Source organism: Elephas maximus, chromosome 1 (genome assembly GCF_024166365.1).
Source record: "Elephas maximus indicus isolate mEleMax1 chromosome 1, mEleMax1 primary haplotype, whole genome shotgun sequence".
In the NCBI taxonomy this organism is placed as follows: Eukaryota; Metazoa; Chordata; class Mammalia; order Proboscidea; family Elephantidae; genus Elephas; species Elephas maximus.
The window spans coordinates 127662636-127681913 of record NC_064819.1 but is presented as its reverse complement, the minus strand read 5'-3'; the positions used below and the strand labels follow the sequence as shown (position 1 = coordinate 127681913).

The 19278-nt window shown below is 36.2% G+C and overlaps 1 protein-coding gene across 1 annotated transcript in view; it reads left to right on the top strand.

The window, feature by feature from the left end:
- Positions 1 to 19278, top strand: part of EYS (eyes shut homolog) — a 1933311-nt gene that overhangs the window by 605517 nt on the left and 1308516 nt on the right. The window contains 3 exon segments of the mRNA XM_049873718.1: positions 3084 to 3343; positions 14234 to 14330; positions 14634 to 14741. Coding sequence (XP_049729675.1) covers positions 3084 to 3343; positions 14234 to 14330; positions 14634 to 14741 — 465 coding nt within the window.

Here is a 19278-nt window from a genome sequence, read left to right as displayed (position 1 = left end):
GAGAATTTTAAAATGTGATCTGACTTGACAAACAAATGAAAACCATCACTATGAATTGAAGCAATACCCATTGCTGATATGCATTTTTTGTTTAGGCTGATAGGGCAACAAATGCTTTTTAAAATTCTGTAACATCACCTAGTAACCACTGTGGATGGTTAGGCATTGCAGAATTCAGATACTATAAGAATCACTTTTTATTCATTATCTTATTTATTCTTTACAACAATTCTCTGAGATTACCAATTCCAACACACTGTCTGATTCTCAGTTTCCCAAATGAAGGAATTCATGTAGGCCTATCTAATTCCAACACCTAAGCTCTTATATCAATCAATACTAATAATATTGTCACCATTTATTATGTACATGAGAATAAGGAATTTCAGATGATCCTTACCTGTTGCCGCCAAGCTGATTCCAACTCAGAGCAGAACTGCCCCATAGAGTTTCCAAGGAGCACCTGGTGGATTTGAACTGCTGACCTTTTGGTTGGCAGCTGTGTAGCACTTAACTACTACACCACCATGGTTTCTGATGGTTATAACAGAAGTTAATATATGTGATAATTTCCTAAGGGGTAAACAAGCACATGTTAGAACAAGGTGAAATCATGGGCAGGATTAGTAAATAAATGATAGCATAGTTTTTTTGGAAAGTATTAAATTTCAATAAGGGGAAATAGGACAACATTAAAGATGAAGAGAATAGCACCTTAGGCCCGTTTATAAATGAAAAGCTGTCTTTTAAATAATTATTCTGGGACAACAATCTTAAACCAGAACTGCCCAGGCAAACGAAGGGAGGGAAATCACCAATATGATGAGCAATTAATTGTTCTCACAGGGGAAATTAAAAGAGCAAAGTGTTTACTCATTCTTAAAGGAAATAACATATCCATAGGAAAATATATGATATTGCAAAGATTTGAATTGTCTCGGTTATAAAGCATGCCTAAAGCAAACATGCTCTATAAAGATGTGTTCAATTTTCATGGCAGCAATCACTTTTTCCACATACCAAAATTTTTTTAAAATATTAGACAAGTAGATTTAAAATCCACCAGTAATCATAACAGATTCTTAGTTTGGAATTAATCTTTCTGAATTAGTAAACATTTCATTTTCAATTATGCCTGAGATTATCTTGCTCCCATTAATTTCATTTTTCATTTTGATGCCTACTAGATCTGCTTAGAATTCATTTTAAACTGTTGGGTCAAGCCATTCATTCAGCTACGTGTTCTCACAATATTGATATCTTCTATATTTATTAATACTGAAGGGTCATCTTCCTGTCTGCCTCCTTCCCTGCCTGCCTCCTTCTCTCCTTTCCTCCCTGCCTCCCTCCCTCCCACCCTCCATCTTTCCTTGCTCCCTCCTTCCTTCCTTCTTTTTTCCTTCCTTCCCTCCCTTTTCCCCTCCTTTCCTCCCTCCCTCTCTCCCTCCCTACCTCCCTCCTTCCCTCCCTCCTTATCTCCCTCCTTTCCCCCCTCGCTTCCTCTACCCTTCCTTCCTATATTTCTTTTCTCTTTTTTTTTTTATTTTTGGTGAAATGTTATCACAAACAAATGAGAGGATTTCAAGTTATCTTAAAAATCTTTCAGTAAAGGATTTTTTTTTCTGTAAATAGTTCTGATATTTCTCATGCCTTTTTTCATGAGTAGTTACCTGTCTGTTATCACAGTTACTCAAGATTTGGGTCTATTCCTTATCTCCACACTGACACAAGTCCTCACCCCAAGCCTACTCTACCTACACCAGCTGATGAACAAACTTGTGTTTACTGTCGATCTGCGGGTTGAATTATAACCAGTCTTTCCCTCTTCTTAGATAATACTTTATGTGGAAAAGCCTTTCTACACTGCCCTATCTGTCAGAGTTGCCCTCTTTTTGAGAGCAGAACTGGCCTAGATTGATGAAGATGCTTGACCGAAGTGCTATTTGATGTCAAAATTTCCCAAGACAGTGACAGACACTTAATGGCTGAGGGTCAGGCTGAGCTACAGCCTGATCTGCATCCAAGATCTGAATGCTTTACTTTTTATTTGTTTTTCTTTTTCCTCAATTTTCCCACATTATTCAAATTGTATTAGGAAATACTTTTTTAAATATATCTTAAATATTTAAATAAAAGAAATGCTTAACATTAAGAAGCACTTTGATTAAAACCTGTTGCTGTCAATTCGGCTCTGACTCGTAGCAATCCTATTAGACAGAGTAGAACTGCCCCATAGGGTTTCCAGAGAGAGCTGGAGGATTCAAACTGCCAAACTTTTTGTTAGCAGCTGAGCTCTTAGCCACTGTGCCACCAGGGATTCACCTTCATTAAAAATAACAAGCCAAACTCATTGCCTTCTCATGGGCAGAGTGGAACTGCCCCATAGGGTTTCCTAGGAGTAGCTGGTAGATTTGAACTGCTGACCATTTTGGTTAGCAACCGAGCTCTTAACTACTACACCACCAGGGCTGGTCACATATTGCTTAAGGTAATAAATTAATTATCACTTTAGGCTTATAAACAGTGGTCCCACCTGTAAAAATAATTTTACGTTAAAGAAATAATTAGGAAAACGTGCTCAATTGGTAATTCAATTCAATAGTTTCTAAAACTTAAACTAGTATCACTGCATACCAAAGAGCCAAACCTATTGATGTTGAGTGGTTTCCGACTCATAGCGACCCTATAGAACACCAGTAGAACTGACCTATAGGGTTTTCAGGGAGTGGCTGGTGGATTCAAACTGCTGACCTTTTCGTTAGCAGCCAAGGTCTTAAACGCTGCACCACTAGGGCTCTAGTAACACTGTACTATGATATATTTCAATGCCTACTTATGTTAGAAATTTACCAAATGCTTCTTGAATCTATTTATAACCAGTTAAGTCAATTTACATTAATGTACTTTAAGTTTTCTCAGGAAATTAGGCTAACAATATTTTTAAACTATGCATTATTTTAAAAAAAAATTCTACCATGCTAAATGTAGTAATCTCATTGAAAATGCAAAGGATAAACTTAAAAACAATGTTGTTCATATTTCTTAAATTCTTTTATCAAAAATTTCTTACAATTTTATTTCAGCTGTGAATGTACATCTAGATGGACGGGACAAAATTGCAGTGAAGAAATAAATGAATGTGACTCTGACCCATGCATGAATGGAGCTCTTTGTCATGAATCTACTATCCCTGGGCAATTTGTATGTCTGTGCCCACCCTTTTACTCTGGACAATTCTGCCATCAGCGCTATAACCTCTGTGATCCACTCAATGGTCCTTGCAGAAACAATGCAACATGCTTGACTTTGTTAGATGGAGATCATTATTGTGTTTGTAGAAAAGGTAAGACAGCATATGTGTTTACATGTTTTTCGGGTTTTTTTTTTTTCTTTTTTTTTAGCTTTTTTGTTTGTGTTTATTTATTTTTGGCCCCTATGGGTTGATGGTCCCTTGAGAATAAGTGAGAAAGGATTTTTCTATATTGGGAAATCTAGGTATCCAAACACATTGGGGAAATGATATAAAAAAGTAACTTAAATTGCATGCAGGGAAAGGGAAACAGAGTGAAACTTTGCATCTTTTTGGCTCTCCCCCCACACCATCCCCAAGAAATTTTCTCCTCTTCTTTGGTAACAGTTTAGCTTTTTTGTGTAACATTGTCCATGCAGGATTGGTAAAGTTAATCTCACCCCTCTGGTCACATTCTCTGGTCCTGATGAAGGCAGTTAAGAGATGAGGTCAGATCCAATCTAAAGTAATCAAATCCTTCAGTGTGGCTTTTCACTCATAGCTATGTGGAGGCATCATTTCTTCCTGCTAAAATTGCTAAACTAGTATGATTAATCTGGCTACTTTGTCCCATAGGAGAGAGCCCATGTATGAGATAGAGAATGGGCAGATCTGATTACCGGAGCTCCTAAATCCAGCCATACCTGAAGCCAGAGGTACTTCTGGCTTTTTGAGTCACATAAGCCAATAAGTTTACTTATTCTTAAATTTGCTTCGTTGGAGTCTCTTAAGTGAAAGAGCTGGGATTAATGCACAGGTGTTTTGAATATGTTATTCTTATATACTGCCGGCCACTCAAGAGCTACTACTACCTACAGTTCGGACTGCTTCTGCCATAAAACAAGTACATTCAAAGGTTTTCATTAAAACTGGAATATATCAACATAACGCAAATACCACATCGTCTTTAGAGGCCCGCCCCTGCAATTAATTTTCTGATACCCACCTACAGGTTGATCTGTCTTTCCTATTCTAGTCCCTACTAGAGTAGGAGTCCCTTAAAAATATGGTCAGCACTTACTCATCGGTCAAAAAAGTTTGCTCAGACTGTATCAGTTAGTTAGATATCTTAGTCAAAGCTGTTTCCATTTGTTTTTACAAACCTAAAACTTCCTCAAGATATAAGGTACATTATGATAAAGACATAGGGACAAGTGTTGGAATCTTTTTGCATAACAGACACCACTTGGCCTCCTGAGGCACTGGAACAAGAAACTGCAAAGCCAACAGAAAACGTTTTTGCAAAAAACAACATGGCCTTTATAAAGCATATGATGGAAACTCTGGTGGTGCAGTGGTTAAGAGCTACAGCTGCTAACCAAAAGGTTGGCAGGTCAAATCCACCAGGCACTCTTTGAAAACCATATGGGGCAGCTCTATTCTGCCTTATAGGGTCACTATGAGTGGGAATTGACTCAACGGCAATGGGTTTAGTTTCTTCGGTTTTATAGTGTATGCAGTATAATATTTTCAGGTATGACATAGGAAAATCAAGATTGATAGAAAAAATGGGAGGAAGCATTTAATGCACCAGAAAATATAAGTACACAATAAAAATGAATAAGTACTTTTTCTTTTAACAAAAATCGATAGAGTGAAATTTCTTTTAAAAAATTCAGTATCAGTGGAGGAGCTAATTTATAATTCTTTACTTATGTTACCTATTTTTTTCCAGATATTTCTATAATCTTAAAGAGGGTAGCAGTGTATTTATTTATTTATTTTAATAAAATATCCTCTATTTCCACTAGAGATGGGCTTTTATTTTCCCAAATCATTTTTGCTAATTCATTTGAGGAATTTATAAAATATAGAGATATTCCTTTCCTGTGGTTGTGGGGTGAGAGAAAAATAAGATATACCATAAAAACTTGTCATCACATATCAAACTAGTAATAAGATTTCCCATCCATTTTAACATTTACAATGGTAAGTCTTTAGGAGAATTTAGATTTCACCATTATATATAAGAACTTTTTTTTGTTTTTTCTCATTGCAACGTCATCATTCTACTTGAGGCTTCCAGAGAAATATGACCAAGCAAATCAATACTTTGGATAGAGTTGTCTTAGTCATCTAGTGCTACCATAACAGAAAAACCACAAATGGATAGCTTTAACAAAGAGAAATTTATTTTCTCACAGTCTAGTAGGTTACAAGCCCAAATTCAGGGCGTCGTCTCCAGGGAAAGGCTTTCTGTCTCTGTCAGCTCTGGAGGAAGGTCCTTGTCCTCAATTTTCCCCTGGTCGAGGAGCTTCTCAGGTGCAAGAACACCATGTCCAAAGGATGGGCTCTGCTCCTGGTGGTATGAGGTCCCCAACTCTCTGCTTGCTTCCCTTTCCTTGTATCTCTTGAGAGATAAAAGGTAGTGCAGACCACACCCAGGGAAACTCCCTTTACCTTGGATCAGGGAGGTGACCTGAGTGAGGGTGGTGTTACAATCCCACCTAATCCTCTCAACATAAAATTATAATCACAAAGTGGAGGACAGCCATACAATACTGGGAATCATGGCTGAACCAAATTGATACACACGTTTTTAGGGGGACATAATTCAATCCATGACAAGAGTGATGGAACTGGTGGGTGCGATACAAAGACAATGAATCGTGTTTTTATGGCTTTCTAGTTATGCTTCAGCACAAAGAGATGTTAGAAATGTATACCATTTACAAGCTATTTAGCTTCATATAGATACACATAAAAGAAAACAAAAAATGTGCTTCTAAGCCTAAGAAACTGAAGGAGTAATTTTGTTTAAATCACATTTTACTATAATAAGAATGTTTACTTGATACAGCTTTTAGCAGTTCAACCTCTGTGGCAGATGAAAAACTAAAAGGCTGTAACTTTATTTATGAAAACGCTCACAGAAAATTAAAAAGAGGTTAACTTTGGAGTATTTTAGAAACCATGTCCTGGATTACATTAATAGCTCTTATTTAAAATAGGTTCTAAATTAAAACCATTATATGATATAAAAATATTCCATTTTAACAAGTACCAAAAGTTAAAGCATCAAGGAGTCCTAAGACATATAGCTTTTTACAAGTTGTTGGTGTTTGAGACTAGCATATGTCTGATCAAAAGAAAAGAGATTTAAGGTTTAAGGTATGAGGGTTCCTCATACATATCCCTGAAATTATTTTTCATATAAGGTCTGTAATAATTTAAATATGAATATTCTGGATACAGAGTAATAATGTGACATGTCAGAAAGCTAAATTATAGATGTCATTCAAATTCATCTTGAAGAACCAGTGAATAGACTAGCCAATACTTTTGGATTTGTACCATAAGGATTGTTCAGCAGGTGAACTATTTTGGTAAGTGTGATTGCAACATATTCAAAAAATCACTCATCTAATCCATGTTGATACCATGTGTGCTTCTTAAAAAAAGATAGGTATAATAAAACACCAGGAATATTGTGATCATGTTTTGGAAGAGAAATTAAAGTCAATGCTTCTGTCTTCTGAAGAACTGAGCCAGGTTAATTTGGTCTTTGTGAGCATTGAACATTTTCTGTTGACAAATAGGTAGGCAAAGAAGTGTACAGCAGTAATAGTTCAATCCAGGTTTGTTTTATATTTGTTGAACCAATTTCTGTGATTAAAAAATCAGGGCTCTAACAAACAAGATATAGCACACGGAAAAGCAAACACAATTTTATAACATTTCCAGAAACAAATGGGGTTCATTCTTCACACCCCAGTAGTATTAGCTTTGGTGATTTAGTGCACAATTAATTTCCACACTTCAAAATTTATTTTAGAGTACATCTGATTTCTTTTGCCTGCACAAATTCTGCTCTGTACACAACACACATCAGTCCTGCAAGTGCATGTTAGTGCTCTGGAAATCTAAAAATTGTATTCTTTATTAACTGATTCAACAAACATATATTGATTTCCTGCCCAGTGTCAAGTCTTGAGATAGGTTCTAGAAAAATTAAACAGGACAAAGATATGTCTTCAAGTAATTTAAAGTTTAAAAGAGAGAGAGAGAGACAAGTTAACCAGCCATTGAAGCGCAATGTAGTAAGAAAAAGAGCTTTCACATTTATGACAAGAGTATGAACAAGGAACAAGAATTTGTGGATACAAACCCCAGCTTTCTGAGTTATGTTTCACATGATCTCTAAGAGGGTTCCCAGCAGGCTCAAACTTCAGTTGCCCACAGCAATGACTTGCTTATTAAACCATGCTTTATTCCCATTCCTGTTTTATTTCACCTCTCCCTTGCAATAATTCTTGGGAATACCTCTCCAATAAACTACTCGCGTACAAATCATTATCTCAGAATCTTCTTTAGGGAGAACTCAATATAAAACACATCACAAATCCTATCCCTCTGGCAACTACTCTTTGTCCAAGGTCTGGGCATTGTGATTGAAATATTGCCATTCAGAGACCTTCCTTGGGATTGATGCTGAGAGAAAGAGGCTTTCTCTTTCAACCAGAGTTTTTCAATTGGTGCAGACAATCACTGTGTTCCCTTTGCAAGTCTGTTTGCAGAAGGAGAGAAGTGTCTGTGAAAGAACTCAACTCATCCTGGCAGTATTATATACCTTGGTTCTGTTCCTGATATACCTCCCAGTTAGGCTACCAGTAAATCTCATTATTTGTTTAAATTGGTATTTTTATTTATATCATGTGTGGAGCCCTGGGGGTGCAGTGGTTAAGTGTTGGGGTACTGACCAAAAGGTTGGCAGTTTGAATCCACCAGCTGCTACTTTAAACCCTATGGGGCAGTTCTACCTTGTCCTGTAGGGTTGCTATAGTTAGAATGAACTCGATGGCAATGGTTTTTTTTTTTTTTTTCTTTTGATTTTTCATGTGTGACAAAAAGAATAATAGCTAATATATATGCTGAAGGAAAACAGCTAATGAAGTGAGAGAAGTTCAGTTAAATGGGTCCAATTACAGGCTATAGACATAGAATCTAAAAACTATATATGGGGTAAAAAAAAAAAAATCATTGCAATCGAGTTAATTCTGACTCATAGTGACTCTATAGGACAGAATAGAACTGTCCCATAGAGTTTCCAAGGGGAACCTGGTGGATTCTAACTGCCAACCTTTTGGTCACCATCCATAGCTCTTAACCACTATACCGCCAGGGTTTAGAAGATATAAATAACTAGATAAAAATATATGTGGGTTTGTGTGTGTATATTTTTTTTTTATTATACACGATGGTCGCTATATGGACCTGTGCCTATGGTGAGAGATCTAAAACTATTTCCTTTTTAAGTGTACTTTTCTCCTAATATTCTAAGATTCCTTATCTTTCTACTTTGATTTATATATCAGATTATAGGCAAGAATATAACCCCTATTAAATATTTTAAGTTAATTTAATGTTTCCAAATGTAGTCACTTATCGATATGTCTACAAGGAAAATGGAGCAAAAGTTTCTTTTAAATAATACTTTACCAAGGATTAAAATGTGGAAAAGACACCTTGTAAGGTGTTGCATTAAAAGGTAAAATGAGATCATTTGCATGTGTTACTGATTTACAATCAGAATCCTAAGCCTGATGGATTTGCAGTACTAGCAGGCAAATAGTTGCATGTTTATGTGTCTACTGTTTTAGTATACATATTGCCATTATAATATGATACATTCCTAAAATGTGTAATCCCCAGCACCAAGTAAATGTCACTTGACAAAAAAGTTTGCCTATAATAAACATTATTCCTTTTGACAAATTTAAAATATGAAAACATGTCTGTAGTTGCATATATCTATTTGGTTTAAATAACTGTGGGAAAAATTAGATTGAGGAGATTTTTTAAAGAAAATATGAATGGCTATTAATTAACCTTAAAACATCCTAACCATTTATTGCATTTAAATAATTAGCTTTTCCACACATTTAAAAAAATACTTTAAATTTGTTTAACTTTTTATTAGCACTTATTGAATCTATTTTTTATATTGGTTCATTCATAGAAAATATAATATGTTTTAAAAAAATAAGAAAAAACATTAAAAAAAACAAGATTTCAGACTTGCCAAAAGAGAACTGTAAGTTTTGTTTACATAAGGTTTTTAAATACAGGATTTAGCTTGAGAAGTTAGATTTTTTTTTTTTTTTTTATTAAGAAGAAATATGAATAATACCCTGATGGAGTAGTGGTTAAGAGTTCGTCTGCTAACCGAAAGGTTGGCAGTTCAAATCGACCAGCTGCTCTTTGGAAACCCTAGAGGGCAGTTCTACTCTCTCCTAGAGGGTCTCTATGCATGGAAAAGTGATTGGCTGCTAACTTAAAGGTTGGTGGTTTGAGTCCACCCATAATTACCTAGTAAGAAAGGCCTAGTGATCTTCTTGCAAAAAAAATCAGCCATTGAAAATCCTATAGAGTACAGTTCTACTCTGACACACATGGAATCAACTACACAGCAACTTGTTTTTGGTTTAATGCTTTTTAAAATAATTTCAACTTTTCTGTCATTTTAAAATGTATATTTTTTATACTACCTCTGTTGAATACACTGATTTTTGTTTCTGTATACTTTCATTTCTAGTTATTTCCAACTAACTTTACATCTAAAGTGAGAATTGTTAAGGCCTAGTCCTAAATGATAGAAACTTAGAAAAGTGTTTAGGAGCATTTTGTATTTTTATTCTCAGTAAGAACCTAACTATTGTTAACAGGCTTTGTTCTAGAGAATAATGTGCAACGATGCTGAAATTGCTTGAAATGAGAAAATATTACGTGATTAAAAAAACAATACCTATAATCCAAATTCAAGAAGCTGGACTATATGAAGAAGAATGGAGTGTCAGGATTGGAGGAAGACTCATTAACAACCTTCGTTGTGCAATTGACACAACCTTGCTTGCTGAAAATGAAGAGGACTTTGAAAATCAAAGACCACAGCCTTCAATATGGATTACACTTCAACATAAAGAAAACAAAAATCTTCACAATTAGACCAATAAGCAAAACCATGATAAACAGAAAACACTGAAGTTCTTAATGATTTCATTTTACTGGGATCCTTAATCAACATCCATGGAAGCAACGGTCAAGAGATCAAAAGATGCATTGCGTTGGGCAAATCTGCTGCAAAGGAGCTCTTTACAGTGTTGAAAAGCACAGATGTCACCTTGAAGACTAAGGTGTGCCTGATCCAAGCCATGGTATTTTCAATTGCATCATATGCGTGTGAAAACTGGACAGTGAATAAGGAAGACCAAAGAAGAACTGACGCCTTTGAATTGTGGTGCTAGCAAAGAATATTGACTATACCACAGAATGCCAAAAGAATGAGGAAACTTGTCTTGAAAGAAGTACAACCAGAACGCTCCTTAGAAGCAAGGATGGCGAGACTGTGTCCTATATACTTTGGGCATGTTGTCAGGAGGGATCAGTCCCTGGAAAAGGATGTCATGCTTGGTAAAGTACAGCATCAGCAGAAAAGAGGAAGTCCCTCAGTGAGATGGACTGACACAGTGGCTGCAACAATGGGCTCAAGCATAACAACGATTGTAAGCGTGGCACAGGACCGGGCAGTGTTTCATTCCGTGGTTGCTATGAGTTGGAACCGACTCGACGGCACCTAACAACAACATAATCTACACTGATATACTCCTATATTTAAGCAATAGGCTTACTAATTCTATGATATGTTTTGAGGGATGGGAAAGTTTAGAAATAATAACACTTATTAGCCATCATGTGCATTTTCTACAATAGAAGAACAAGACAATATTAAAAAATTATCAAGAAAGCACCGGTTCGTGAATGCCTCACTGTGTGTGTGAAGAATTCTATTGCTGTTAGTAAAGCTGAGGCAGATGAATAACACAGGGACAACATATAATTAATTCACTGCTTTCTTTTTTACAGTCTTAGCTGAACTGCATATATTCAAAATAAGTACCCTTCACACAAATGAATGTCAACCTGTAACACCAAAGACTATGGAAAATTTAGTTTGAGACTAAGTATATACACATTTCACTCCTTTAAATTCCCCCAAATAAGCTTTCTCAGCAAACCTTTGACTTATTTTAAATACAATCCATATCTACTTTATTTTTTCTCCTGTGTCTACTGCATTTCAGCAACCTCATTTCCTTACCTCATTGACATATGCTGCTAGTTGGTAACAAAGCTCCATCTCAGAAATGTCAAATGTAATGAATAAGCCAAAATCACAGGAAAACAAGGTTATTCTGTGAGCTGTCTGAGTTTCCTAGCTGCAGAGTGTTTGGACTTATCAGTTCTTCTGGACTCAGGGAGGCACACTGGCACTTCTTTAGCTATCCAATGATCCTGTGTTCCAGTGGCTCAAAAGAATATTTCTAAGAGACATCTTAGTGTCAGAATGTCCTGCCTCCTCAACAAAGCAAAAAAAAAAAATAAAAACAAACCCATTGCCGTCAAGTCTATTCTGACTCATAGCGACCTTATAGGACAGAGCAGAACTGCCCCATAGAGTTCCCAAGGAGCTCCAGGTGGATTCAAACTGCTGACCTTTTAGATAGCACACATAGCACTTGACCACTATGCCACCATACTAAAAGTGGGAATGGTGATTTGCATCCTAGTTTTTACATCTGTAACTTGTAAAAAAAAAAAAAACTAACTACAATAAAATGTTTTTAAAAATTGGAGTATCTTTGGAAAATAGAAGCGGACTTATTTATAATGGTAACATATTTACAATGTAAATATCAAAGGAGTAACAAACAATGATGACTGATGAAGTGTGTTGAATAAAAATACCTTGCTTAAGTAAATAAGGAGAACTTTAACTTGGAAATAACTTTTTTTTTTTTAATGCTGAGCATGCATTAGCTAGTGCATAAATGAAATTACAAGCATGTAGCTTTAAATTTTAACTTGAAAACTCCAGGAAATGAATTAAAAATATGGCAAATTACTAATCCTTGTTCTGAAAATTATCTTCTCTGCTATTCATAAATCTCTCCAGCTTTGTGACGATGAGCCTGTCATGGCACATCTTCCTTCCATCCTTCTACTGTTAACTCTGTCTTTGTGTTTAAGGTGAATTTTTTTAAAATATCTTGAGTTGGTTCTGTTGTTCTATTTTGTTTGACCATCCCTGCCTTTTAATTGTAGAGACGCTGGTGGCGTAGTGGTAAAGTGCTACAGCTGCTAACCAAAAGGTCGGCAGTTTGAATCTACCAGGAGCTCTTTGAAAACCCAACGGGGCAGTTTTACTCTGCCTTATAGGGTGGCTATTAGTCAGAATCAACTTGATGGGATCAGCTTGATGGGAAGAGGTTTGGTTTTGGTTTTTATGTTTAATGTAATTTTGATATGTGTGACCTTAAATAAGCCATGTAGTAATTTTTTTTAATCTGTGTCTTGTTACTTTTTCTCATTTGTTTTCTTTTGTATTAATTAATGTTTAGTTTTTTATATTATAGCCTGCTAAAGAGGCAGCCAGCTTATATAACGTATAGTCCCAACTTCATGGTTACCTTCTGATTGGAAGAGGATTTGGCACTTGACCTAACTTTCTTGGTAGACATCCCAGAGAATAGCAAGAACTCGTGGCATGGTGTGATGTGAAAAGATAAAATGAGGTCATTCCATGTTCCCTGTGGAATCTGAATGAGGAAATACTGAGAGAATGTTCCATTGAAGTGACATGGTACAGAGATAGAGGCCAAGGAAGCCATGCTGTGCCATCTGCATGCCGATGTTCCAAATCATTTGAAACTTTGAACAGGAAGACATTGTATTCAGATAGAAAGAAGAAAATAAACTACATGAAAAGTAAGAAGGACAGGTACTATGGAAAGGAAACAGCTGTTTATGGGTCACTAAACTATCCTCTTCTTTAGATGCTTCTCAGTTCCAGTTCCAGTCTATGTGTACACCAACAGTGAATCCAGTTTACTTAAAGTAACTTGAATAACCCCTTATTCCTCAAGTAAACAAGTCTTACTGGTAGTGTCATTTATAAAACCAAAACCTGTTGCTGTTGAGTCAATTCTGACTCACAGCCACTCTGTAAGACTGAGTAGAGCTGCTCCATAGAGTTTCTAAGGAGCAGCTGGTGGATATGAACTGTCAGCCTTTAAGCTAGCAGCTGAGCTGTTAACCACTGTGCCACCAGGGCCCTGTCATTTATTTTGTCACTGCAATTATTTGGCATTTAGTTATGTCACTAAAAAGGAAAATCTTCTTTTTCACATTTTCTAACAATTATAGACAAAATTAAGAAAAATATATTTTTATGCCTTGTTTATAATATAACCATGGAAATAATTATTTAAATGGTCACTATAAACATGTTTTTTTTTTATAAACATGAAAATATTTAATTTTATTTAGAAAATGATACCACACTGATTTTTTTTGACAGTAATATGTTGAAATAATTAGAATTGCCTCTCTTAACAGTCAGTATAATTTTCTTTCACTTTTTTTTTTTTTAATATAACTGGTGTGTGTGTAACTGGATGGCTGATTATGTAGCTATGAATCAAAATAATTTGTTTTCTTTGAAGCACTTTGATAGGAAAAGCAATTAAATAATTTGCTTCATCTGCTAACTGCTTTGAATAAACTGATCATTTAACTTCAGTTTTACTATAAGATTGGTTGTCATATTAGTTCATTTGCTTGCCAGATTATTTCTAATCTTCCTGTTGAAATATTTAAATAACTTAAAACAATAGTGACATCAACAGCTTGCCCATGGGAGTTGGTAGAGTATTCCTCCTTTGATTCCTTCATTTGAACTCATTAATCTAGAAACTAACATAATTTTATTCATACATTGTTTGAAACAGAGTTGTATGAGAAGCCTGAGATGAGATATTTTCTCTCTCCTTTGTTTCTTTTTAACTTCCATTAGGAGCATATTCCCCAGACTCTTTGCCACTGATTCTGACTTTCACACTCTGCAGACAAGACTGCTCATCCTTATCCATCTCATCTCTGTTGCAGGATTTGAAGGCGAACGCTGTGAAATTGATATGAATGAGTGTCTCTCACTACCCTGCCAGAATAATGGTGACTGTGAGGATGGGGTCAACAATTTCAGGTACAGAAACCAAAAATACAAATCTAGGTAATAATGAGTTTAGAATTTCAATTGACAAATTGAACAGCATTTCTGATTATTAACTAATGTTCCATGCTGCAATTAATTGACACAGTGGCTGCAACAATAGGCTCAAACATAGCAACAATTGTGAGGATGGAGCAGGATGAGGCAGTGTTTCGTTCTGGGACACATAGGGTCACTGTGAGTCAGAACTGACTTGTCAGCACTTAATAGCGACAATTATTTGAGATACCAATGTTATACAGTCGTACTAATGGAGTTATATTTCTTGTTTACAAGATGTGTTTGCAGACCTGGATTTTCTGGATCTCTATGTGAAATTGAAATTAATGAGTGTTCCTCCAAACCTTGCAAAAATAATGGAACCTGTGTGGATCTTACAAACAGGTTAGAGGCTACTTTTTACTGAATCTATTATCTTATATATATAATTTAATAATTAAGTGAACACATATATATATATTAAAGAAATTAGAAGCAGAACATTGCCAATATCTATGTGCCCCACTTCAAGCATTCTCCTGCCTGCCATTCAATTTTATTGGGTATCCTGAATTGTCAGGATCCATGCTTTTAACTTATAGTATGCCTGAACAAAATACATTTTAGTTTGCATATTAATATAAGTGAAATAATATTCTTTATAGTCTTCTGAAACGTAATTTTTTTTTTCAATGTAATGTTTCTGCATTGCCTGTTAAAATGTAAAGCTTATTTGTGGCTTCCGCCTACTAATGTCCTTTTCTAATTGATTTGTGTGTATCTCTATAGATCTTGATACTACCATTATTAGTGGTGTCAGTCAGTGTCTCAACTTTTCACCTTTTTTATGAAAAATTTTGAATGCTAAAATGCTTTTTTAGTGTAGTTGATTTATTAGTTTGTGTGTATATTGCTTATTTTATCTTGCTTAACCATGTTTTCTCTATTAGGATGCTTTCTTCTTAAATATTTAAAGCTCTGGCTATTCATACTTAAATTTCAAATCCATCTGGAATATTGTGTATGTGTATATGTTAGTGTGCATAAGTCCTTTTTTTCATACAAATAGCCTATTGCATCTGCTACAGGTATTGCATAAATCCATCTTTTACTCAGTCGTCTGCATGCCTCCTTTATTATAGTTCAAGTCCCCATACATCAAAATATCCGTTTCTCTGTATTTACCCTTTTTCCTTAGTTTAGCTAGTCATCCTTATGCCACTATCATAAATCTTAGTTGTTTACCTTTGAAATATCTTGATATTGATAAGGCAAGACATCTCACCTTCTAAGTCTTCTTCAGGAATCATTAATTTTGTTTGACCATTTCTTTCATTACAATTTACTTGTTATGTTCTATATAAATATACCACCAAACAAGCAAACACACAAAAAACAGCTAGAATTTTGATCGAAGTTGTAATAATTCTGTTAGATCAATTTGACAAGAATTGATGTATCATTATTTACTTAAAACTAAACTCGTTGCCGACGAGCCAATTCTAACTCATAGTGACACTACAGGACAGAGTAGAACTGCCTCATAGAGTTTCAAATGAACACCTGGTGGATTTGAACTGCCAAACTTTTGGTTAGCAGCTATAGCACTTAAGCACTACGCCACCAGGGTTTCTGTTTATTTATTATTTATTTATGTAATTAGAAAAAAAAAAAAAATATATATATATAAAGCTTGTTCCAATTCAGTTGAAATTTCTCTGATTAGAGTAATTGGCACCCCATGTGCCAAGGGCTCTTTCTATTTGTTTTAATAGAAATCCTACATCTAAAATTGTTGTTGAGTTATCATCACAACCTCATTAAGTTTCCAACAATTTTCTATCAAATTTTCTATGGCTCATCTATGTTTTGCACTATCCAATCTGATGGGGTAACTGGAGATAAGCTTGGAACCACCACCCCTACCTCTCTCAAGTTTTTTAAGGTGACACAAATCCCTGTAAGCCCCGTGTTAGCTGCCACTGAGTTGACTCTAACTCATGGAGACCTTACGTACAACAGAACAAAACACTATCTGATCCTCCATCATCCTTACAATTGCCAGCATGTTTGAGCCCATGGTTGTGGCTATTGTGCAAATACATCTCATTGACGGTCTCTCTCACCCTTGTTGGCCCTCTACTTCAGCAAACATAATGCCCACCACTAGCAATTGATCCTTTCTGATGATATGTCCAAATCAATCAATTCAGACAATGTTGTGTTGTGATCCATAAGGTTTTCTTTGATATTTTTCGGAAGTAGATCACAAGGCCTTTCTTCCTGTCTATGTTTAATTGGAAGCTTTGCTAAAACCTTTCTACCATGGATGGCCCTGCTAGTATTTGAAATACCAGTGGCATAGCTTCCAGCATCATAGTAAAAACAAACCACCATAATATGACAAACTGACAGACAGGTGGAAACCAAGCCCCACAGGGATACAGAATTGCTTTCAGTTAAAAATCTTAAAGGGTCAGAAAGAGCAGTTGAAGTCTTTGAGTTAGGTTTTTCTCTATAATATCTCTCATTCCAATATGGAAATTCTATTACAGTATACATTCAGGGGCTAGGGGAAGAAAAAAACAAAACAAAAAATGGATTTATGCTCCCATCTTCCCAGACCTCAATAATCTTTTTTTTTTAATTGTATTTTAAGTGAAAGTTTACATATCAAGTCAGTCTCTCATGCAAAACCTTGTATATCCCTTGCTATATACTCCTAGTTGCTTTCCCGCTAATGAAACAGCACACTCCTGCTCCCTACCCTGTATTTCCATGTCCATTCAACCAGCGTCTGTCCCCCTCAGTCTTCATATCTCCCCTCCAGACGGGAGCTACGCACATAGTCTCATGTGTCTACTTGGTCCAAGAAGCTCACTCCTCACCAGCATCGTTTTCTGTCTTATAGTTCAGTCCAATCCCTGTCATAAGAGTTGGCTTTGGGAATGGTTCCTGTCTTGGGGTAACAGAAGGTCTGGGGACTATGACCTCTGGGGTCCTTCTAGTCTAAGTTAGACCACTAAGTCTGGTCTTTTTATGAGAATTTGAGGTCTGCATCCCACTGCTCTCCTGCTGCTTCAGGGATTCTCTGTTGTGTTCCCTGTCATGGCAGTCATCTGTTGTAGCCGGGAACCATCTAGTTCTTCTGGTCTCAGACTGATGTAGTGTCTGATTATGTGGCCCATTCTGACTCCTGGGCTCATACTTACCTTGTGTCTTTGGTGTTCTTCATTCTTCTTTGCTCCATGTGGGTTAAGACCAATTGATGCATCTTAGATGGCCGCTTGCTAGCATTTAAGACCCCAGACACCACTTTCCGAAATGGAATGCAGAAGGTTTTCTTAATAGATTTTTTTTATTCTAATTGACCTAGATGACCCCTGAAACCACGGTCCCCAAACCCCCGCCTCTGCTATGCTGGGCTTCGAAACATTCAGTTTATTAAGGAAACTTCTTTGCTTTTGGTTTAGTCCAGTTCTGCTGACCTGTCCTGTATTGCGTGTTGTCCTTCCCATCACCTAAATTAGTTCTTGCCTACTATCTAATTAGTGACCTCAATAATCTTGTACTTAGATGGAGCAGTAGCTTTTCAAAGATAAGCATAAGTTTAAAGCCAATACGAAATACCCCCTAAAACTCCTGGATATTTTTCTTTCCCAGGTAAATAGTCATACTGGTAAACTACCTCATGCCCCATTGAAGAAAGCTTGGGGAAAGAGATATGGACCACACACATGCCTATATTGCAGAATTCTTCTTCAAATAGACCCAGAGTTACCCACAGCTGAGAGACTGTGCCTGTGATGTAGCTAATATATGAGAATTAAGTAAGAGGATGGGAATTCCTACAATATCAAATTGAATTAAGTTTCTGTCTACTTCCATATATTCCTAAGAATCAAACCACAGATCACCATTCTGTTTCTTTGGCATATGTGGTTATCTGCTCACTTTGTGTCTGAAAATCAAGCACATCCAATAAGCCTTCTCCATTCTTGGATCTCATTCTTCTAATTCATATCAGGAAACCTAATTTCATTGCAGCACCCTCCATTGTTATCTTCAGCCTATAGAGAACAATCACCACAGAGATCTTCAAGTACATTAGTGCCCTCCCACCAATCTTTTTTTTTTTTATTGTACTTTAGATGGAGGTTTATAGAACAAACTAGCTTCTCATTAAACAATTAGTACACATATTGTTTTGTGACATTGATTACCAACCCCACGACATGTCAACACTCTCTGTTCTTGACCTGGAATTCCCTATTACCAGCTTTCCTGCCCCTTCCTGGCTTCTAGTTTCATTTTGTTTTGTGAGCCTGTCCAATCTTTTGCTGAAGGGTGAACCTCAGGAGTGACTTCATTACTGAGCTAAAAGGGTATCCAGGGGCCATACTCTCAGGGTTTCTCCAGTGTCTATCAGGCCAGTAAGTCTGTGTTTTTTTTTTTTTTTTGTAAATTAGAATTTTGTTCTACTTTTTCTCCAGCTCTGTCTGGGACCCTCTATTGTGATCCTTGTCAGAGCTGTCAGTGGTGGTAGCTGGGCACCATATGGTTGTGCTGGACCTGCTACCAATCTTTTTAATAATCCTTGGTGAATGGAATGTCCTCTTAGGAGAATGGAGTGTCCTACTGTATTCTCTTGGAATAGGAATTAGGAGTGTCCGAGCAGCTTACACAAAATAGATCCATTCCAATATTTCCATACCAGTGATCCTGTGAACTCCTCCCTCTATTACATACCAAGGAAGGTCTGTCATTTCTACTTCATTAACCTGAGCTGTACTTGAGTCTAATCTTTGATTAGCCATTCTAGCTAACACAACATCCAGGTGCTTATGTCAGCACATTAAATCTTCTATCCACATTCATATCGATGAATTTGACTCATATTTATTCTTCCATGGTCTGACCACCTTAGATTTAACCCTACACA